The sequence below is a fragment of the Bufo gargarizans genome, chromosome 3 (assembly GCF_014858855.1).
Source record: "Bufo gargarizans isolate SCDJY-AF-19 chromosome 3, ASM1485885v1, whole genome shotgun sequence".
Taxonomy (NCBI): Eukaryota; Metazoa; Chordata; class Amphibia; order Anura; family Bufonidae; genus Bufo; species Bufo gargarizans.
This window is the reverse complement of record NC_058082.1, coordinates 107,468,092-107,490,340: the sequence shown is the minus strand read 5'-3', so window position 1 is coordinate 107,490,340 and position 22,249 is coordinate 107,468,092. Positions and strand designations below refer to the sequence as shown.

Below are 22,249 nucleotides of genomic sequence, written 5' to 3'. Positions count from 1 at the left end.
TCTGCTGCTTGAAGATATTGGATGTCCAAGAATTTTCTTGTCCTTCCCCCCATAATCTGGAACTCACTACACCAACACAGAGTCTTTCTCACCATTCAAAACCAACTACAAAACCTCTCTTCAGAAAAGCTTACAACCTTCAATAACCCAGTCTCTATTACACAACTATATCAGCAGCCTCTATCCTCACCTACTCCCTCACTCCTTTGTAGACTGTAAGCTCTTGTGGGCAGGATCTTCTCAGCTTCTGTACCTTCAGTGAGGTCATGCTTACTGTACTAGTATGTGTAATGTATTTAGGGGTTGGCCCATCTCACATATCAGTGGCATATCGCTATGATATATTTAACCAATGTCAAATAGGTGAGGGTCCCACCTCTGGGGCACTCGGCCATTTATAGAACTCCCATTAAAGTAAATGAAGAGAGTACCACGCACATGCAGCCACCTCTCCACCACTATGGTGCTTCTAGGAATAGCTGAGCCAGTGCTTGGCTTTTTTTTTTTTTTTTTTTTAACTCCCATAAAAATGAATAGAGTGAGGCTGTACTTGCATGGTGCTCTCTCATTCACTTTGGGGGCTCCTTCTAGAGATAGTTCCTACTTCTGGAACCTGCACCTATCTGACTTTGGTGACATATCCTAGTGATATGTCACCAATGTGTGAGATGGGCCAACCTCTTTTAGCCCCCCTATATTTTACATGTAAGTCGTTATAAATTAATTATAATAATCTCTGCCTTCAGTTTTACAAGTACATCTCTTCATTTAGGACATGAAAATAATTCATACATTGAATTTCACACTTCAATCCACACTGATGATGTCATGGTAAAGTATAACAGGCTTTATTTGTAGTCATATGACCTCGTTCAGCCAATGAAAAAAAATAAAAGCATAAAAACATTGCAATAGCAAATATATTTAATGACGCACATACATATATGTAAATATGTGTGCTTGTATATATATGTATATGCATATGTACACACGCAGACCAATGTGCTTCAGACACTTCAAGGAAAAGTATTGTGCTGGCACCGCTGAGCTCTTCAGCTGACCGCCCCGTCTCATAGTCTCTTTAGCAGAGGAATATTGGTCATCAAAATCTTTGGCAAAATACTGAGTGGAGAGGGCTCCTTTAAACAAATCCAGTTCATGCTGAAGCGTCTATAGCTCCTGCACATATTGCTTATTATGGGAGAGGGGGTGTTATGTTGCTGTGCTCATATTTTAAGTCATTTCCATGAAGTTGCCCCCGAGATGTCCTGGGAATTTTATTGCTGTTTGTGAAGTCCCATTCCAGTCCTCTCAGTGAGTAAGGCTTTTTTTTTGCACCAGTAAATAAGAGCAGAATTGAGCACTACACAAGGCTTATCACCCGCTTGAGGCTGACCCCAGGATGCCTCATATATCAGTGGGTGAAGCCATCATGGCTCTTTAGAGAAGTTCAAGAGGAGGAACTTTCTCCCCCTTACACTTGGACGGCTAAGGAGTCTTGGAACCGCTGCTATCTTCCTCTGTAGGACTGCCCTCGCTGCTTTCACTGGAAGGGGGTTCGCTGGGTTTAGGGGTGACTGCACCATCTTCAAAGGCCTCTGGATTCTCCAGCATCTCACGAATCAGTGGAGGCATCGGTCCTGGGATCTCCATTTTCAATGTGATTGCCCGCTCAGCACCTGTGGAAATCACAAAGTGTGTTACCATGCTAGGTAATCCTAGTTAGACCATTTGACCAATAGGATGGCTATGATGCCTGGGGCAACAGAAATAGTAATACATTGTCCACGGTCCTAATTTTATTACCTTTGGTGCTGATTCCGCGTAAGTCTGTGATTTTCATAAGCATGCGAGGGAACATGTATGGCTTGTTGGGTCTTCGTCTACGAGCGTAAAATTTAAGGGCCTCCAACAAAGGTTCCTGGAGCTTTTCTACCTTTTCTGGTTCTTCCAAATCCATCCGATCTGTAATGAACAATGCAAAATACCATGTCATTGTGAAAAAAGTTCAGAGTTGTCCCATCAGTCCCTGGCCCTTTGTCAGTGCAGAAGGAAGGTATCAATGGCATGATTAGCATATGGGCAGGTTACTTAGCATGATAAGTGGGTTCATTGATATGCTACATGGCCTAATAAGCATGTTAATAAACGCAAGTCATAGGGCTTCTTTGATACTAGAAGATATTCAAAGGGATGGCATTTCCTCATACAGCCCCCTATGCCAATGTTTTATGCTGACATACTGTGTATAGACATTTCTGTAGACATAAGTCCACATATATTATGACTGCCAGTTTATGCATCAGTCTTAAAAAGGGTTGTCCCACCAAAAAATATTATACACTTTTCAAATCAGCACCTGAATACTTTTGTAATTGCATATAATTAACAATTTATTATAACTACTGAGTTATTCAATGAAATTTATCTGTATAGCGCCACCTGCTGTTTGCTCTTTTTCTAATTTCTCTGTCCTGCTCACTGAGATGGAAGCACATGCCCAGTTCCATCCTTTAACTGCCACCAGCTGAAGCAGATAGGACACGTCCCCTTAAAATAAATCTAGCAGAGCAGTAGGAGCAATGAACGGGGAGATCTCTGGATCCATGTGAGGTACAGGACTGGTTCTAGCTTTGTTAGAAAGATGTTGTCATGTACTAGATTATAGATGATTTTCATTTTTTACATTATTCATGGGATAAACCCCTTTAAGGAAAAGTAAGTTGCTGTTCTAAAGTCAGAAAGTGACATCTACACCTGGTATGAACAGATCTAGATTTACATTAATTTGTACCATTTTCTGGTTTTAAAATGTATAAATCCATCAGAAATCTGCTGGCCGTGCTGCCTCTGCGTAAACCCTACCTACTTTTCTCAGCCCTGTTCAAAAGTGGTGAGAGGCCCAAAAAGTTGCCCACTGTTGTGGCAGGAACCATGATAGGAGACTTTTTCCATTCCAAAGTTGTAGTACCTCCACAGATTAGGCAGATGGCGCTCAAGAGTCCTGTTTCTGTGTCATCCATTTCCAATGGGAGCAACTGGCCGGCAAAGGCAAAAACCAAGTCTGTGAGAGGACCAAAACCAGCATTGTGCATCTGAGTCCGATTCAAGGTCAACCCATCTGAAAAGGTCATGGTGTCTTGTTCTGGGGTGTAACGTGTGCAAATTCGCAGCATCTACAAGAATTGAAAAAAAAATATTAGAGAATTCTGTGGTATGTAGCATAGACTAGAATTGTTCACATAGGAGACTCTTGGAGTATATGTAGTATAGAGCATAAAAACCCATACACAGTTTTTTACTGATGATCTATCCTCTGGCTAGGTCATCAGTATCTGATCCCTGGGGTTCTGACACCCAGGAGCCCTGCTGATAAGCTGTTTGAGAAGGCTCTGGCGCTCCTGTGAGCGCCATGGACTTCTCTTAGCTCACCAAGCACAGCGCCGTACATTGTATAGTAGCTGTGCTTGGTATTGCAGCTCAGCCCCATTCACTTCAATGGGATTGAGCTGCACCTAGGTCATGGGACAGATGAATGTGACGTCACATGGACTAGGAGAAGCTGGAGAAGGCCGCAGCATCGGTGGGAGGTCCCAGGTGTCCAACCCCCACGGATGTGATACGGATGACCTCCAGACTCCCCCGACTTACAATATTGAGGGAGAGAAGGATCGGGCAAACTGATTTTTTCCCCCTATCCCTTTGATCTCCGGGGAGACAAGACACCAGAAGCTTTCTCCTCTCTCCCCATTGATAACACATGGGGGAGTCGGGAGAGATGGACATCAGCAAAAAAAAAATTCGGCTGACAGTTATTGACGGTGTATGATCATCTTAAGTATAGAGAAGGTCTTGTCTAGTGACAGATGTCAGGGGTTCAGATATAAAGGATTATTTTCCAAGGAAGGAAGAGCTGGACATTGTGATGTTTGCTTAGTGAACAGATAAAGGCTGCAGATGTGTATGGAAAGTTGTACTGTGACGTATATACGTAGCCTTTTTTCTGTTCTTTTTGCACAGACATCATGAGTCAAGGATTTGTAGGTGCTACAGACTTTGTAAGACTTTCTCATGCAGATTCAGCAGTTACATTCAGTATTAAATGCTCCCAGAACCCACAGTTGTGACAATAACTGAGACTAATGGTGTGACATTTTTCTGGTCTATGCCATTCATTTGATGAGCTGTGGTAAGTGTCAGTGGTGTGAATGCTTGGGCAGGAAGCGATGTGTTGTATGATAAAGCAATGCAGGTTACGCTGTCGCTGCACTAATGGAAACTTTCATCAGACAACCTCTCTTGTAGAATGGCAGAACTATTAGTCATGTCGCTACTCACCAGGATGTCAAGGCAAGCGGCTTTCAACAGGGTTATTTGGTCAGCAATGGTCAAGGTGGTGAAGCCAGGCAAGCGTTTGGCAAACTCCACTATCTTGATGATGCATTTGGTGGCAAGTTCACTGAATTTATCCCATAGGCCAAGGTCCAGCTGCACTCTGTGGTCAGCACTGGAATTCTGCAGAAGACATGGGACCGTTACCAAACCCGAGCCATCAAAAAACAAGTCCAATATGTTAAACAGGCTCTCCACGTTAGATAGCTGTCGGCCAACGCTCATTCTGTCAATAGATATTTCTCCTGACTCTTTTTTCCCAGCTACTACATACATACGAGATCTGTGGCTGACTAAATTTGTGTGGCCAGTTTCATATGGCTACTTTGCCTTCTACTGTAGTGGCATCTGCCCATCAAGATCATAGTTTGAGAAACCGTCAAAGAAAGTACAAAAAAACTGCCACCCTCTAGATGACCATTCAATGAGGATGTACTCCCAGCAAAGTCTCTGTTACAGCCATGTAATCCACCTAACTGACTACTTTGCCCTAGTCCTGAAAGTAACAAACCAGGCCTATCATCTTTGCAATCTCTGGCAGTCCCATAGAGAATGATTGGAGCAGAAGTAGACATGCAAGATTTGCCGCTCCATTCATACGGGGGTATGAGACTCCCATTCTCATGATTGCTGGGGATCCCAGTAGACAAACTCTCACTGACCAGATATTTATCCCTTAACCTAAGGATAGGGGATCTTGTTCTATTTTCGCACAAACCCTTTAAGATGGCCATATAACTCCAATAGCTGTTGACTGACAGCCATTCCTCCCAGCCTCCCCATACATGTGCACGCTTGCTTGGGCTAAGTATGCATGTGTTCCCAGTAGGGAAAGGGAAATGATTAATCTCAGATGAGTGCAAATGATCAGACATGATAAAATTCCGGATGCCTGTTCCATCTTTTCCCTTGTATCATCTGTTGAGAGAGAATTGGCAGGAATCAGTGGATTCCGTTGACTTTTCTCTTATGTGTACGGCCACCTTTACTCCAAGACTGAAACAGTAGCTGGCTAGTGACAACCCTACTGCACTTACTATAACTAAGCACCTATGTATTTTTCCTACACAGCAGAAGGTCCTCACATCTCCTATCTCTTACCGTAGTGTATTTGCCAAGCTGGCATAGAGAAGGGAAGGTTTCCTGATGAGCTTTGCTGACTTTCTGAATAAGTTCTTCCATCTCTGCAGGCATCTCATAGCTGTCTGGTACCACCACTTCTTCTTTTACTTCTTTCTTTTTCTTGTTTCTGTCATTTCGCACAGCTGTAGGCAACATAACACAGACGGTTGATAAGAATGGATGGCGGCACATGCATCTCTTCTTCATGCCTTTGAACAATCTACATTGATCCCGAACAGAACTCTCTCTTTGGTTGCTCACAACATTTCGTGTCACTATTAATTCAATGCAGTGTGAAGAAAAAAAAATGTTTCTGTCCCCTAACCTGAAGAAGGACTCGGTCCAAGTCTGAAACGTGTTAGCTTAGCTGTAACAAAAAAGAAATTCTTTGATAAATCCTTTGATGACAGCGCAGCAAATCGATTTTAATCTACTACATGAAAAGCTAATGGTTAATGGTACTAGACAAATATGTTCCCCAATACGTGAAGGGGTTGTCCCCCGAAAAATAGCCTACGTTTTTCAAACCAGCACTTGGATCTGAATACTTTTGTAATGGCATATAATTAACAATGCAGTATAGCCATCCAGTTATTCACTGAAATCTATCTCTATAGCGTCACCTGCACTTTGCTCTTCTTATAATGTCTCTGTCCTGCTGACTGAGATGGAAGCACATGCTCAGTTCCATCCTTCATCTGCCACCCACTTCAGTAGGAAGGACATACCCCGCCTGAGAAAGTGCACACTCCCTAAGCTGACAGCTCAAAACAAATCTGGCAGAACAATTGGAGCAATGAATGAGGAGATCTCTGGATCCATGTGAGGTACAGGGCTGGTCCTAGCTTTGTTAGAAAGAAACTATCATACTATGTGATGTTTGATTTTCATTAATCATGGAATAACCCTTTTAAGAGATAAATATTTATTAAAGGGTCCTTATTGCAAAATCTTACCAACGCCCCAAGCTATGACATGCCATTTATAGTACTGGTGGCCATAGAGCCCAGGTATGACTTCACCCCATGTAGCTATGCTTCTTGCATGTGTCCTCCCTTTTTGGTTGGATGTTATACCCTCAATTAGTGCTTATTATCTTTTTTCTTTTTTTTTGCCAGGTTAAAAAAATAAGTGGTTAAAAAATAATGAAGTTATTATTTGCATGAATAATATTACAAAAATGATCCTTAGCTCTACATTTTGACTAAGTAATTACATATGGTGTACAGGCTGCAGGACACTTGAGGAATCCAGCCCTCCTACATCTACTTCACACAGTTCCCACTAGTATTAGCAGAATTTTTTTTTTTTTTTAAAGGATCATCACAATTAATCTCTGATCATAGCAGCGACTAGCCGTTCTGGGAAAAGTGTACAAGTCTTGTGTCTGCTGTCTGAGCTCCCTTACAAAATACCTCCCGACCCGAACTCTGACCCTGAAACGTGACCTCTGCCCCTGCCTGCAGGTGGTAGGTTTAAAGCACTACGGGGGACATAGATGGATGACCTCTCTCTTCTTCTAAATCCCTAGCCTCTTCTTCATTTTTACTGTCATATATCTTACTAAAAACCAACATCTGTATACATTACCGAGGGGCAAGACAAACTGAGCATTTGTTTTCACTGAGGCTACCACAAGTTAGTAAATCACATTAGATACAATATTTGGAGCGAACACTCTGTTACTGTATAAAGGTCAGTAACCTCTTGGTCACAACACTTATATCTGAGCAGTCATGCAAAAACAGGGAAAATATGACACATTAAAGGGATCCTCCTGCATCGGTATAAAAATGACAGAAATGAAGATAAGATGTACTTAAAGAGGACCTTTCACTACTCTACAAACGAAAAACTAACTATACCTGTGGGCAGAGCGGCGCCCAGGGGTCCCCCTGCACTTACTAGTAAGTCTGGGCGCCGCTCCGTTCGCCCGGTATAGGCTCCGGTGTCTGCGCTCCCTCTGACTGTTTTCTTGTAGGAGGCGTGTCCCTTGCTGCACTGCTGGCCAATCGCAGCGCACAGCTCATAGCCTGGCTATGAGCTGTGCGCTGCGATTGGCCAGCAGTGCAGCAAAGGACACGCCTCCTACAAGAAATCAGTCAGAGGGAGCGCAGACACCGGAGCCTATACCGGGCGAACGGAGCGGCGCCCAGACTTACTAGTAAGTGCAGGGGGACCCCTGGGCGCCGCTCTGCCCACAGGTATAGTTAGTTTTTCGTTTGTAGAGTAGTGAAAGGTCCTCTTTAAAGTTTGCCATATATCTTCTGTAGGCATACCTCATCCTGGGTGAGCTGTATGATGAAGATTTATTGCAAATTTTGAACATTTGTCCTCCTTTCAATTAACTTTATTTATACAAACTCAGAGAACAGATACCGAAAAATTGACATTCTATATTTAGAAAGATGACCACCAGTAATGAAAAGGTGGTCTAAAAACGGACATTTTAATAGACTGACCTCCTTCCATAGAAGCAAATAAACCTAATGAAAAGCGTATGCACTGCATTATATAAAGAGAATATTCTAGACATAGCAGGTATATAAACTAGTAAAAAAGAATGATTTATTGTCATGTAAAGATTGGAAGGAGGGTGGTAATATTTCTTGGTATGGCTTCTGTCAATCTTGCTTTGATGATAACCCTTATATTTTTTAACCCTATGACTGAAGGAACCTTATGCAATAAAATACTAATCTGGCAGCACTATGAGTAAAATAAATCATCTGAAAATTAATCAGCAAGTAAAAAAAGAGTATCTTACAATAATAATGTGTACGGTAGGTAATAAATGCTAATTGCCCCAAATCTTCTGTAAAATAGAGTTTAGTTCTTTGGTCCTGGACCTTACTTGCCGTTCTCCCTACTACTGTACATGTGACAGCGCTACTCTCGCTCACCCTACTCCCTTGTGTCCTGACTTTCCTCACACGTTTCCTTGTGAACTTCCTTTTCACCTCGGGATAAAGTGTGCGGGACCCTAACAACAGGAAGCCAGGCGCCGGAAACCCACTTATAGCATGAGAAGGGCACAAAGACGGTGCAGGGAAAAGATGGAGAGAGAGAGGACATAGGGAGAAAAGGCAGGGGCATATGATACATAGAGACGGGACGCAGGGCAAGAGCCCCAAGACCAAACTCAAAAGAGTTAAAATGAGAGAAAATAGGAGATGGACAAAAATCGAGACAGGAAAACAGATAGGAAGAGAGTAAGCAATGATAAAGGCTTGGCTGCACAAGCAATAGTGAGATTACTTCATGAGAACATACGCAGGCTATACGAGCACAAGACCGTAATACAAACAGAACATCTCTATTGTTTTCTCCAAGCAATGTATAATGTACAGTGAAAGCTCCCCACAGGTAACAGGAGAACACAAGACAGATGTAATGTAACAGCCCAGCACAAAGAAGAAAAGAATTAGGAAGGGGGAGGGAGAGACAAAAACAAATTCCTTCACCTCTGTGTCATAAGGTTATTAAGTTTAAACTTAAAAACCTCTATGCTGTACAGAGGCGTAATACAGCCCCCAAAGAAGTCTATGTGGCCCTACCACACACCGTACTCCTCTAGAAATAAAAAAATACAGAAAAGAGGAAAGAAAACCGTTGATATTCTGTGCATGCATATAAATCTACGTCTAGGTTCTCTGCAAAGACTGAAGAGGCATTTGTCCCGTCTATAATCTAGATCACTCTCTGCAGATCACTTTACCCTGTAGGTCACCAGGACAGTGACATGTCTGTTCTTTGTGGCCATCCAAACCTGACAAAATCTTTAACAGTTTAAAAGAAGTAGCTATTTCTTGTAGATTAGACCTGGATATAAGAGTCACTGCAAGTATGACGGCTACTACTTTTCTACCTCAAGATATTACGATGTGCCTTACGCTATTCCGATTCCACTCTAGACTTCAGGATGTCATTTAACGTTAAGCAACTATCCGTATCACAGTAAAAATGCCACTATACATGCAGACTGTATTGTTAGCATCCTGTACCTGGTAAACTGGCTTGGGCCTATATATTTTATTTATTTACTTTGGGCACTTATATAGCGCTACTATATTCCGCAGCGCTTTACAGACATCAGCATCAGGCTGTCCCCTATGGGGCTCACAGTCTGAGGTCCCTATCAGTATGTCTTTGAAGTGTGGGAGAAAACCGGAGTACCCAGAGGAAACCCAGGCAAACATGGGGAGAACATACAAACTTCATGCAGATGTTGTCCTTGGTCAGATTCGAACCTAGGACCCCAGAGCTGCAAGGCACCAGTGCTAAGCACTGAGCCCCCGTATATTAGATTTCTATTAGGAGATTCTATTATTTATGATCTGCCAACAACATAATATCGATGGGCCACTGTCAGACACTCTACTGTTTCTTGATTCTTACGGATCAGTGTGTCAGTAATTGCCATTGGCATATTCTGGATTTCCTTAAAGAGGATGTCTCATGAAAGAGGAAAAGTAGCATTATGTTATGCATGGACAGGTCTACCAGGGCAGATCTTTGTTTGGCCCATAGAGGGCATCTTCAGCAAGGATCCCCTTCTATGATGTCCCAATGTCCTAATAGGGCATATAGACAAGACTTGTCTTCATGAGAAAAACCCTGAGGACTAAAGCTGAGAATTTCTGCCTTAGAGTATCCATTTTGGTGGAGAAATACATTTGAAAAGTTAGATTTTTCTTATACAATTTTGGTAGTAAAAGTGTCTCCCAGCAGCGTACACATCTATATTGGGTATGCAGATGCAGGGTTAAATGGGTATTCCTGTTTCATGAAACTTTTGACCTACCTTCAGGATAGGTCACTAATAGTGTTGAGCGAACTTGTGTTTTAAGTTCTGCGTCCAAAGTTCAGGTTCTGGTTATCGAATAATCCCGTTATGGATTCCGCTACCACGGATCATAACGGATTTTGGAATCCAAAACAGGATTCTTCGATAACCCGAACCCGAACTTAGGATGCCGAACTTAAACCACAAGTTCGCTCAACACTAGTCACTAATATCATATAAGTGGGGGCATGACTCTCGGCTGTTTGAAGGGGCTGCGGCGCTCCATGCGAGAGCTGCATCCTCTTCAATATCTACCTGCTCGCTGTCTACACTGTAGTGGTAGTGAAATGTAATTACAGCTGATCGTCCCACTCAAGTGAATGAGAGAGGAAACTGTAATTACACTGCACCACTACTACAATATAGACGGCATGCAGGTAAACATTGAGGAGGCTGCAGCTCTCGCACAAGTGCCGCAGCCCCTTTAAGCAGGTGCCGAGAGTCAGACCCCCACCCATCTGATATATCCTGAAGAAAAAGATTACACCTTTATCCCCCCTACTATTGTTTGCAGTTATCCTATATATAGAGCATCAATTCATCTATCTAATTCCACTTAAAAAAAAAAAAAAAAAAACTATATAAACAAAATCAAACCCATAGATAATAATCCCAAAAAATTGCAGTCAATTGTAGCTATTCACATTACTTTCATTGTCTGAATGTAACACTTGCCGAAAAGAAAAATAAATCATAAAATATAATGAAATGAATAATGTGCTATGTAACAATCACTTCAATGCCACGTCTCTCATAAAACAGCTGAGACAGCTTCTAACGTCAAATCAAAGGAAATAAATCTGGAGAAGATTTGAAATGTTGCCATGACCTATAGAATGGAATACACATCATGTAATGTATATGTCAATAAATAGGAGCCACTAAATAGGTTGAAATTGTGCCGTTTTCTTTGAATGTTCTCCCTATGGAATTACGGAATAAAGTCTTTCACACTTTGATGATGGGAGTTGGGCTCGCTTGTTACTTGAGTATATGTTTACCCTTCTGGAATTCAGAATCGAGGAGCCTTTCTGTGTAAAGAATCTATTTAGATGAGCACCCAAGGGACAAAACGAGGTGCTGGGATTACAACTAATGCAGAAAACACAGCTTTAACCATGTCAGACCCTGGTGTGAAAGCCATGACCCCTCTTCTACTGGTATTATCTATTTTCTTTTTTTTTTTCTTACACGCTGCCTACTATTGAACGATTTACAATAACTCACCTTCTTTTGACATCCCGACCTGAAAGCATTTCTGTAGTCGGCAAAATTGGCAGCGATTTCGTGTCACCTTATTGATCTGGCAGTTCTTATCACGATGACAAGTGTACACCATGTTCTTCTGTATGCTGCGACGGAAGAAACCCTGCCAGACAGAGGGAAGGGTGTGAGGTGAACGGATGGGGTGAGTGTAAGACAAAAGGAGTGAAGAAAAGGACGATAATGAGACGGGAGTGAGTTATATAAGAACAAGTGTGTGGGAGACATATACAGTTGGCTAGGAGGACACAATGGTAGAGATAGTGGCCAATGGAGTGAGACACTGTGCACATTTGACACAAAATTACAAAAGAATGAACTACGAGATTGTGGAGGAGGAGGTAATAACTATGAAAACAAAGCGGGGCATTGCTCACTATTGATCGCTAGAAAAAAATGTTCTGAAAAAATAGTGGAATGTTTCCTTTCCAAATATGAAGCAGCCCTTCTCCAGCAGAACTGTTTGAACCTGTACCACCCTCTGTGGAGCAGGGAATGGAGCAGATACTGAGCTCAAATCATTGATTATTCTAAATAGACACAGATGATGAATGCGTGATGGCATGGGGAGACAAATGAGTCAGGGGAGAGTAAAACTCTAACAGATGGAGATACTGAGACAGTGACAGAGGAAAAGAGGGGTGAAACAGAGTTAGTCAGATAAAAGCATCAGGACTTACTGCAAGAAACATCAAGGTCTACTTGCCACCTTGACATGGTGGAAACAATCAATACCAAAATCATGACAGACGTGCCCATAGACGTTAGACAAATCTACAGTGCTAATTCTGATGGATCGGAAGTCAATCTAATGTGTATGGGAGCCTCCTGTCTCTCCTCCGATGGTGGATATCAGAAGAAAGAAAGATTGGCATATTGGATCCAACATAATCAATCAATTGTCCCCAAAGGAGAAAAGCTGCTACCACAGGGGTCTGGCTATGGCTTCCCAGAAACGTACGTTTGCTAAGCCAACCGTGAATATTCGTGGTGGAGCCAGGAGAAACAGCTGTTGGCTGAACAACCTAGTTGTTTTAAGACCAAGTCATGACCAGCCTAAGCTAAATTAATGGTCTCAGATTTAGGAGATGGTCTACCAAATCTATTTTTCATTTTTTTATTATTATTTGATATAACTGGAGTCATCTCCAGATAATCATTTGTATAATGTATTTCCATAACCAGTCTATTGTTCAGTTTGGTTCTTCAGGGTCTCATATGGATAAATATGTTCAGGACTCCGGGTTTGTTACAATAAGCTTGAGATGACTGATGAAGTATAAGTTGCCTACATATAGCACAGTAAATATGGTTCCTATCTTGCAGTACCGTGGTCATTGGTTTAATTTCAACCAGGTCCTCCCCTTACATGGAATTTCTATGTTCTACTCATGGTCCCGTGTGATTGTCTATCTGAGTGATTATGCTTCCACCTTTAGGTGTCATGAATGGCAGTATACGGAGTCCCTACATCTCTCATGAATGCTTGCTGCGGGCAGTGTGCTGCTGCATGGTGCCCGCACATGGCATTGTGTTACAGATATATGGTCCAACAGAAGCAATGCTTCTAGGGGAGAATACTTCTATAATATGACCTCCTAAAGAACATGCCATGGTCTTTTCCTCATGGATTCTGTACGAACAGATAATGACTGAATCCACCATATGAAAGCAAGAAGTACCATTTAACCAATGTGTTATCTGTCTCTGTGTGCAGAGTAATAAATGAACCATATGAAAGCTATAAAAAAGTTGACCGTGTTCATGAATGAAACTTCTAATGGGCGTTCATAAATGAAAAATGGCAATGAGGGGTTACAGGGTCACTGTTGTTACATCTACACATGGCCGAAGTCTCAGCGCAGGAATGACAATGGCCTCTCACCTTGCAACCTTCGCAGGAGCTGACCCCGTAGTGATATCCAGAAGACTTATCATTGCACACGAAGCAAGGCTTGTAAACACGTGGAGGTGGGGGAGGTGAAGGAGAACTTGGCACCATCTCCTCTGAGCTGGTACTTTGTGTTTCTACAGCTGTGTACAAATAAAAAGAAAAAGAAGATGGTTACGAACTTATGAAAGTGTCTACACAATGTAACACACAGTAACTTACATCACTTAAAGGGGGACCTCTCATCTCTCCTGACATGTCTGTTTCAGTAAGGACTTGCACTCCCCATGTAAAAACAGTTCTGGAGCATCTTTTCATACAACTTGCTGTTGTGCTATGCCTCTATTATTTCTATTAGAAATTATTATTATATATTAAAGGTCCAGATGGGTGTTACCGGTTAGGGGTGTGTCCTTGTACAGTCTGGGAGGAAAGGGATGCAAAAGAGCTCTTAGCAAGCTCTGCCTCTAATGCCACCAGATGTAAGGCAGCTATCCTATAAATGTTCAGCTCTTTAACTAAGCCTCGAGACATGACTTAGATATTAAATAAGCCAGCACCTCATCTGCAGGCAGCTATTTTGGGGTGATTGCCCCCTCATCAGTGCAGAGCAGAGAGTACTGCCTTGACTGGGTGAGAGGCCTGGCAATCTGGTGGCATTAGAGGCAGAGCTTGTTAAGAGCTCATTTGCATCCCTTTCCTCCCAGAATTCCAGAGGAGCATGTATGGCCTATAAGTCTCCTCACGCTGATTAAGGTGCTCTCTCCCTAAGGAGAGTTAGTACCCCCCTTGTACAGTCTGACACTATCCAATCAATGCTGCCACTAGTAACACCCAATTGGACCTTTACTGCAGACTGCTGGCAATTCTTTTATAAACTTCTAATAGGAATAGTAGAAGAATTGTTATTACATGGAGAATGTAAGTAGTTATTAAAACAGGATAGGTGACATGGCCTCTTTAACTTGCGCCGTGTTTGTGGTGATGACTGGTACTACATTGCAAAGCGTTCGCTATTTATACCTGTGACATGTCCTTGAAACTTTTCTTCTTTCCTCCAGCTTCACAAAAGTTTTTTTTTTTAGAAACACTGCACTATTTCAAGATGTGGAGGCCAAAAGGCCAGAAGCCACACATAAACATACATTGTGTTCATGCCCCGTCAAATCAACATTTTCAATAGTAACCAACAATGCCGCAATGATGCCATTTACGTAAGCTATATGTACATATTCCCATAGGAACCAAGATAGAACTGAGGTGTTAGGTTCAGAGATTTCGTCCAGTTGACAAAATATTTAAAGGGATATTCCGGAATTAGAAAAACGTAGCTGCTTTCCTGAAACAGTGCCACTCCGGTCCAGTGTTTGTGTCCGGTACTGCAACTAAACTCCACTGAAGTGCTAAGCTGCAGAACCACACTCAACCTAAGGAAAGGAGTGGTGCTGTTTAACCAGAAAAAAACATCCATGTTTTTCTAATCCAGGATTTAGACGTGCCTTTGCTCATCATGCATAGTAGATCGAGTGAATAAATCATCGCCAATACAAGTTCAGATTACAAACTGGTGACCTCCCCCATGTCTACAGGGTAACGGTCCAGGTAATGGTCACCAGAAGCTGTACTTGAAGAAAGGAAGTGGTGATGAATTTAGACAGATGGATGAGAATCTCCTAATCGGATACCTTTTAATACAGAGGGATTTCATTATTCCTTCCCCTGCTATTAGGCAGGGTATTTGACTAAAGGAAGTTGCAATGTGAATATCACAAAGACATGTGCTACTAATTTAGCACAGCCCAAAATAACCAGGAGAGGGGGAAAGAAGGCAGCCTTAACCCTAATGTAACCCAGCCTCCGCAGCCCCCTTAGGCCGAGAACATCCCTCGGGGCAGCTCTGCAGATGCTTTTTATCCGAGCTTTCAACACACATAGAATTTCCTGTTACAATGCCCTGAGAAGCACATTCCAGCGCTGCCAGGTTAAGAGACGGGGCTCCCGCAACAGGCCAAGAAGAATCCCACATTACCACCTACATGCTATATTTTTCTTACATTTTCATTAAATTGTTTTATCACTGTGTTTTTTATTTGTAGCGTATATTTCTATTATGCTTTTACACATTATAATCAGGATTAGGCCTCACGCACGCGGACTGTGTCCGTTTTTCCTGATCCGCAAAACATGGATAATGGCCATGTGCATCCCGCAGTATGTTTCAAATGCCTATTCTTGTCTGCAAAACGGATAAGAATAGGACATGTTCCATTTTTTGCGGACATACAGACGCGGACAGAACATGGTGTGCAGTCCACATATTTTGCTGAAGCATTGAAAGGAACGGGTCTCCATCTGATTCGCAGAGAATTCGGATCGGATGCGGACTGAAAACTACGGTCATGTGCATGAGGCCTTACACTGTGGCCTGTATAACAGATCTTTCCATGCATAGCTCCATTGGCAGTCGGCTGGGCCTACATGGCAATAGCTAGCGTCAGAAAAGTCGCACAGCCAAAAACATTTCCGCACTGCATTGTATTCTATGGCACTCTAGTTTGGATACTGAATGCCGGTATTATATAAGCACATTTAGAGTATTAATAGGCACATTTCATTACCTATTCTGTTTCTCTCTAGGGAGTGTAGGGGCTCCACAAAATATTTTGTGAATGCATCCATGGACATAGTTTAGCACAACAAGGATGAAGCTCATTGGTAGCTTTCAGATTGTCAAATATAACGCAATAAAGTGTAGGTATTGTAGTCTTTAAAGGGGTTGTCTCACTTCAGCAAATGGCATTTATTATGTAGACACAGTTAATAAAAGGGAACTTACTAATGTATTGTGATTGTCCATATTGCTTCCTTTGCTGGCTTCATTATGACCACCCTGCAATTCAGCAGCGGTGGTCGTGCTTGCACACTATAAGAAAAGGTGCCGGCCTCTCTTGTGGCCAAGACCATGGGAGCGAACATAGGTATAGGCACGCATGCGCAGCAGCTCCCGCCCTGGCCACCTCTAATCCATGCTGCCCCTGGATACTAGAAGTGTATAATGACATGGAAAATGAATCAAGCCAGCAAAGGAAGCAATATGGAGAATCACAATACATCAGTAAGTGGCTTGTATTAATTTTATCTACATGATAAATGCCATTTGCTGAAGTGAGACAACCCCTTTAAGGAAATCAGCCAGAGGTGATCTTTCAAGAAATCACTGTAATTACATTTCCTTTGACAATTAGCAGCTAACCCTCATCAATTTTGCAAGGAACATCCATCAAGTTCCAGCATTGTCTTCTATGATGCTTTTCATTGAGACAGAAATGGATGACAGAGACGGAGTGGTGAGGTTAAAGGAAGGTGTTCATTACATAGCTATCTGATGTGTGCGAGGATGAAGCACCAAAGTGGCCACTTGGAAGAATGTATAAAAGGGCTGGATGAGATGTGAAAAGCATACGACGTTGAAAAGTTAACAAAAGCCTGATGAGGAATCCAAGAAACGGAATACACAATCTGAAACCCATCAGTGCCACATGACACGGAAAAAAACTGTAGGCAAAATTGCAATTTATGACCGGGCCTTTCTGAACCTCCTACATTTTACAGGTGCCATAATGCAATTAGCCCATGAATTCCTCTCCTCTCATGGAGGACACCACACTAATTGTGTAGAGGTCATTCATAGGACTGGTGGCCAACCAATTCCTCAAAGAAAAATCTGTAATACGGTGTACACTACCAAGTGAGACCCTATGTCTACTATGACAATCCACAGGTTTTATTATCTAAGGGTGCTCACATTTAAAGGTATTTAAACAGTAAATTATAGGATACATTGACATCATTTCTTAGGTAACTCTTTGGTAAATGAATGGTCTCCATTATGGTTCTCCTAGTGGTTTTCTGAAGGTCCCCATATACACATAGAAGTAAAGTTATCCGATCTTACCATTTTGGTGGCAGCAGCCCATTATCATATGTCTATGGGGGTGTACTGACTCTCCCTTGATCGTTTTGCTCTTATGGGAGATAAACTGCCACCAGAGGTGCCTGGCTATGGCTTACTGGCCTCTCCCAATTGAGAGCACATACACAAGCATGCATGGCTAAGCCGTACGTGCATGTGACGCTGGGAAGAATAGTTTGGCTCACAGGTTTTGATGTATATGGGCAGCTTAACATTACATAAAATCCTTCCTTGTGTAGCAATATGGCAGTGTGTAATGTATTATGGATAGTAGGTAGAGAGTTTTTCCATTTGGTTGTCATGTTGGGTGTTTTAGACAACTTTTCTCATGTCACGGCAGCTACAATGATGGTCATATGGGTTGAAATTCAGTCTTTTCCGAAAGAGATATGATTAAGGGGTCACCAACTTTTCAAAAAACGTTTGATATGTCATTGAGACATCAAACGTTTTGATGGGTGGGGGTCTGAGGGCTGAGACCACCACCAATCCTTTGAATGAGGGGAGAGAAGTATGGAGATGGAATCGAGTCAGGCCAATAGACTTCTATGGAACACGTCTTGTGCAGCGAGTAGAGAGTGCAATGTACGTGCTTCTTTCTTCTCATTCTAAGTATAGGTGGGGGTCTTAGCGCTCATACCAATGTAAACTTTTAGTATGTCTCTATGACATATCAAAAGTTGTTTTTTTAAAGTTAGTGACCCTTTAAAGCTAATTATACAGAACAGGCAGGTGCGGGATCTGCCAATGATCTAATATGTTTGGGGAACTCTATGTGTCCTGTAATCCGGAGAATAAACTGTAAGAGGGTGCAATCTGTGTACAGCGCTGCAGAATAGGTTGGTACTTTTAAATCAGAAATAATTGAACATCGTATTGAACAGTTTCGCAGAAGCCTTCATTGATAGATCTCAAAGCTTTATAATTGCTTATTTAGTATATCCTGGAACATCCTGCTCCCCTATGGTTCTTGTTCCCTTTGTACTCTACATTGTGCTCTTTGTATATCTAGAAAATTAAAACAAAAGACTTGAGAACACATGTTTATTGAATACAATCCTTGCTTTGCAAACACTCGTCCTCTGCTCAGAATTATCCGCAGAGCAAACATCATCAGGAGCCAGAGGCTGGCGGCAGCCATAGAGACCTATAGAGTATAGACAAACGGAGGCCAAGAACAACACTTTAGTGGCCATGTATCCCGGGTTTATTAAGAATTCTCTACCCTGCCTTAAATTTGCACACAGAAAAAAAAAAACATTTTTATAAAGTCCTAACTGTGCAGCTCAGTCTTTATTTGATAAGCATTTATATTGAGTTCTCTCGGTTCATACTAATAAATCTGGCTGAAATACGCAAGCACAAGACAGTCCTGAAGATCACATATCTCCTGAAGTCCCTTAGGGCAGCTATTAGGGACAGGGACTACTGGGACTGTGATTTTTACAGGTCCATGGACCAGGGTGAGCAAGTCTTGGACACAAGATTGCAACTTCTCCTATTGTTGGAGTGGCAACTTTCTCCAATACCGGGTGATAAGCGACAACAGATGTGTCTGGCAGCCACTTCTCCCCCTACTGAGCCAGGCAGGGTAGCCGTTGCCCAAACAACTATCTTATGTGTTAGGTCAGATTAAACTGCCCACACTTTTAGATCTTTTCTTCTCATTGAATTCGTTGTAAACCCAGTTGACAGACAGCTGCACCATTTGTCGGCTCCAGAAGGATTATTCCAAATGAATCAAAATCCAATTAGATTGGATTTACAGTGGAGGAAATGCTAAGTAAACAGATCTAAACACTTGTCAATGGATGTAAAGACGGATGATTGATTTAGTCCTTCATTCATAATAATAATAATAAAGGACAGTAAATCCATGTTCTTGTAAAGGTGCCTACATATCTTCAACAGCTGCCGACCAAACACTTGCGCTACCCATCGCCATGTCTCTGGACTCCTCCATATACATACATGCTGATTTGGCCAAACATGTCTGTGTTTTTTTAATGGGAAGAGAGAAGAAAGGACGTCCATACATATTCAATAACTGTCAACCGTACAATTGCAATTTCTCACATCTCCCCCATACACATATATCTTCAGCTCGGCCAAACATGTCTGTGCATTCAATGCTGAGAGTGGAGAACACAGCTTCCAGACACTTGTGGTGGTTGCTTATCTCCTGGGAGAACAAAAGGATTGAGCAAAAATATTAATCTTGCCCGATCCTTTTCTCGCGTTGGGGAAGAGTTGGGAGCTGTCTATAAAGGGTTCGGCTGAAAAAACACGAATATGTATGGGGGCCTGAAGCCACTGTCACCACTGGTGATGGCTTATCCTCCATGAAAATGATAGGAAGAAGCAAAAAAAATTCAATCTGCCCAGTTCTCCTCTCCTCCAACATCATTTTCCGGGGAGAGGCGGGAGGTCCCCATACACATTAGATTGTCAGCCATCCCCGCTAGAAATGGAGGTTCAGCCGACAATATAATAATGGATATGGACTCTAGAGATGTGGTTAAGAGGAGTCATAAAATGCTCCAAATTTATGTTGTCAATGTACGCCATTGTTATGTTGTCAATGTATGCCATGGACATAAACCCAAAGGCCCCCATACACATTAGTATGATGTTGGCCGAACCCACCGAAAACAGAGGATTTGGCCAACAGTCTAATGTGTGTGGGGAGCGCCCAACTGTCCCCTGAAATACAACATGCCCAATCCTTTTGGGATATTCCCATATACGTTACGTAGTTGTTTGGTTCTGCCCTGCCAAACTTGGTAAGTTTGACCTATGCTCATCTAATATACATGCCCACCTTAAGTAAGAGAAAAGCATGTAACATCACATGCCCCACGTGCCAAATGTATACATTAAGGTCATATGTGCCATTTAGAAATTTGGCCCAATTTGCACAATACTGTAAATTGGTAATAGCTACTTATTGGCCCGTATTTAATTAAGTCAGTGCACCTAGACTCTGGCCTGAATTGTGCCATCTCGGTTTAGTGAAACCATCTTCGGATAACCAACAAAGGGGTGTGGCTTAACTGGAAATGGGTGTGGCTTTGCATAAAATGGGAGGGGTTTACCTAATAGGCAACATCAAGCTCCAAAATTGCACTACAATTCTGGCGTAAAATTCTGTCTCAAAGTAAGCCAACCAATAGTTGGAATCGAGTCAGAGAAAAGTGTCTATCCCTGCACCACATTTATCATCCAGCCTGAGCCCCTGTGATAAATCTGAAGCAGGTCTAGACAGCCGGTCTAAGCTTAGACCATCTAAAGGATAAGTAAATCTGCCCCACTGAGTCTTTGAGGCCCCTGTATACATAGGCTATCCACAGAGTCATGTACGTTAGCTCCATAGAGCTCCCATATTGCCATTGCACAGACATATCCCATAGGGCGGACTCCAAAGACCTCAGCACTCTCTCCACTCTAAGACAACTTTAGAAAGTTTCGGCACGTGACTTAGTGAAACCAGCTATTGTTAAAATATGGACACTCCCTGTAAAGCTGTTGTGATAGAAGGCCAGATATCCCACACTAGGCCCTCTGTCTATGAACTTATTCCTATGCATGTTCAGAATTTTCAACACGTCCATGTTTGTTTTCCAGCCTTGGTGCATGAGGCCGTGCAGCAGAGATGTGCGTGTGCATGTATTTTCCTGTATGACTGTGTGCTTACTTGTGTGAGCTGGGTGTGTATTTTAGGAATGTTATAGCTATGATTGCTCCTCTCTGTCACAATAGCTGAAATGCTCGAGCGGGGCTAAACTGAAAAGCTTTTCAACACCTGGGGGAGAGTTCTACCTCCCCCAATGCAAACACCCCTCTCCTGATCCTGCCAAATCGAGAACTGACATAACCGGTCCCTCGGGTACACGCTGTTATTAACTCATTCCTGGTAAGAGATAACGCAGTGTCCTGTGATATACATCACTGGCTCTGCTGATGGACAGGGCAATCATCCTGGGGATTAGGCATTGCTCACATCTGCAACAGATATGCTGTTAGGATTCTGAAGAACCATGGCCACCACAGAAGAACCCAACAGGCTCCGTTGTACCTCAGTGGTGTCCATCACACGACGGATCAGGCAGATGGAAAGAGAACCTAACCCCTAATGGATGGGTGCAGAGTGGCTTCTGTGTCTACATACTGGTAGCATGGTCCTGCCTCCTGGCCAGCAGTACAGAGATGGCCACTCAAGACGTGAACCTCATTTAAAGGCTAATTAGTGGCCATTGCCCCCACCTCTCCCCCCCGGGCCATTAGTCATCCTATAATTGAGATAGAAGCATGATCCTATCACCACCTGAGCATCATGGAAACAGACGTGGAGAGGATTGACCATTGAGCTTATCTCCTTGATGGCTCAGCTCTACCATTTTCCCCCAAGTAAACAACAGCAAGAAGATCCTAATCAGCAGTTCTCTGTCCATGTCCCTTTGTATGCATATAAAGGAGTGAAGAATGGGGAGGGGGTCTTTTGCCTGCTAAGAGACTAAAATGCAGTAAGACAGGGGTGTTTGTGGTGGGGGGGGGGGGGGGCTGTTGACTTAGAATATGAGACATTGTCTTATCCTAAAGAGGTGAAAATGACTCTGCTCTCTGGAATTGTGCGCTCAGGCTGGGAGGTTTTGCATAGTAATTGCATGCCAGAGTCAGTGGGGGAAGGGGGGTCCTCAATATAAAAGGCCTTCAGAAAGTGATACCTGAAACTGATCTGACTTGATACAAAGAAGATTTCCCA

General features: G+C 42.6%; 1 protein-coding gene across 2 annotated transcripts in view; it reads right to left on the bottom strand.

Moving 5' to 3' along the window:
• Positions 1–826: 826 nt before the first annotated feature.
• The window catches only part of RARG (retinoic acid receptor gamma), a 202,867-nt gene continuing 181,444 nt past the window's right edge, over positions 827–22,249 (bottom strand). For both annotated transcript variants that reach the window (XM_044286081.1, XM_044286082.1), the window contains 7 exons: positions 13,509–13,657; positions 11,588–11,729; positions 5,494–5,657; positions 4,339–4,515; positions 2,972–3,176; positions 1,807–1,965; positions 827–1,679 (listed from right to left, as the gene is read on the bottom strand). In XM_044286081.1, the coding sequence (XP_044142016.1) occupies positions 1,489–1,679; positions 1,807–1,965; positions 2,972–3,176; positions 4,339–4,515; positions 5,494–5,657; positions 11,588–11,729; positions 13,509–13,657 (1,187 nt within the window). In that variant the 3' untranslated portion in view covers positions 827–1,488. The remainder of the gene's footprint in view (positions 1,680–1,806; positions 1,966–2,971; positions 3,177–4,338; positions 4,516–5,493; positions 5,658–11,587; positions 11,730–13,508; positions 13,658–22,249) is intronic.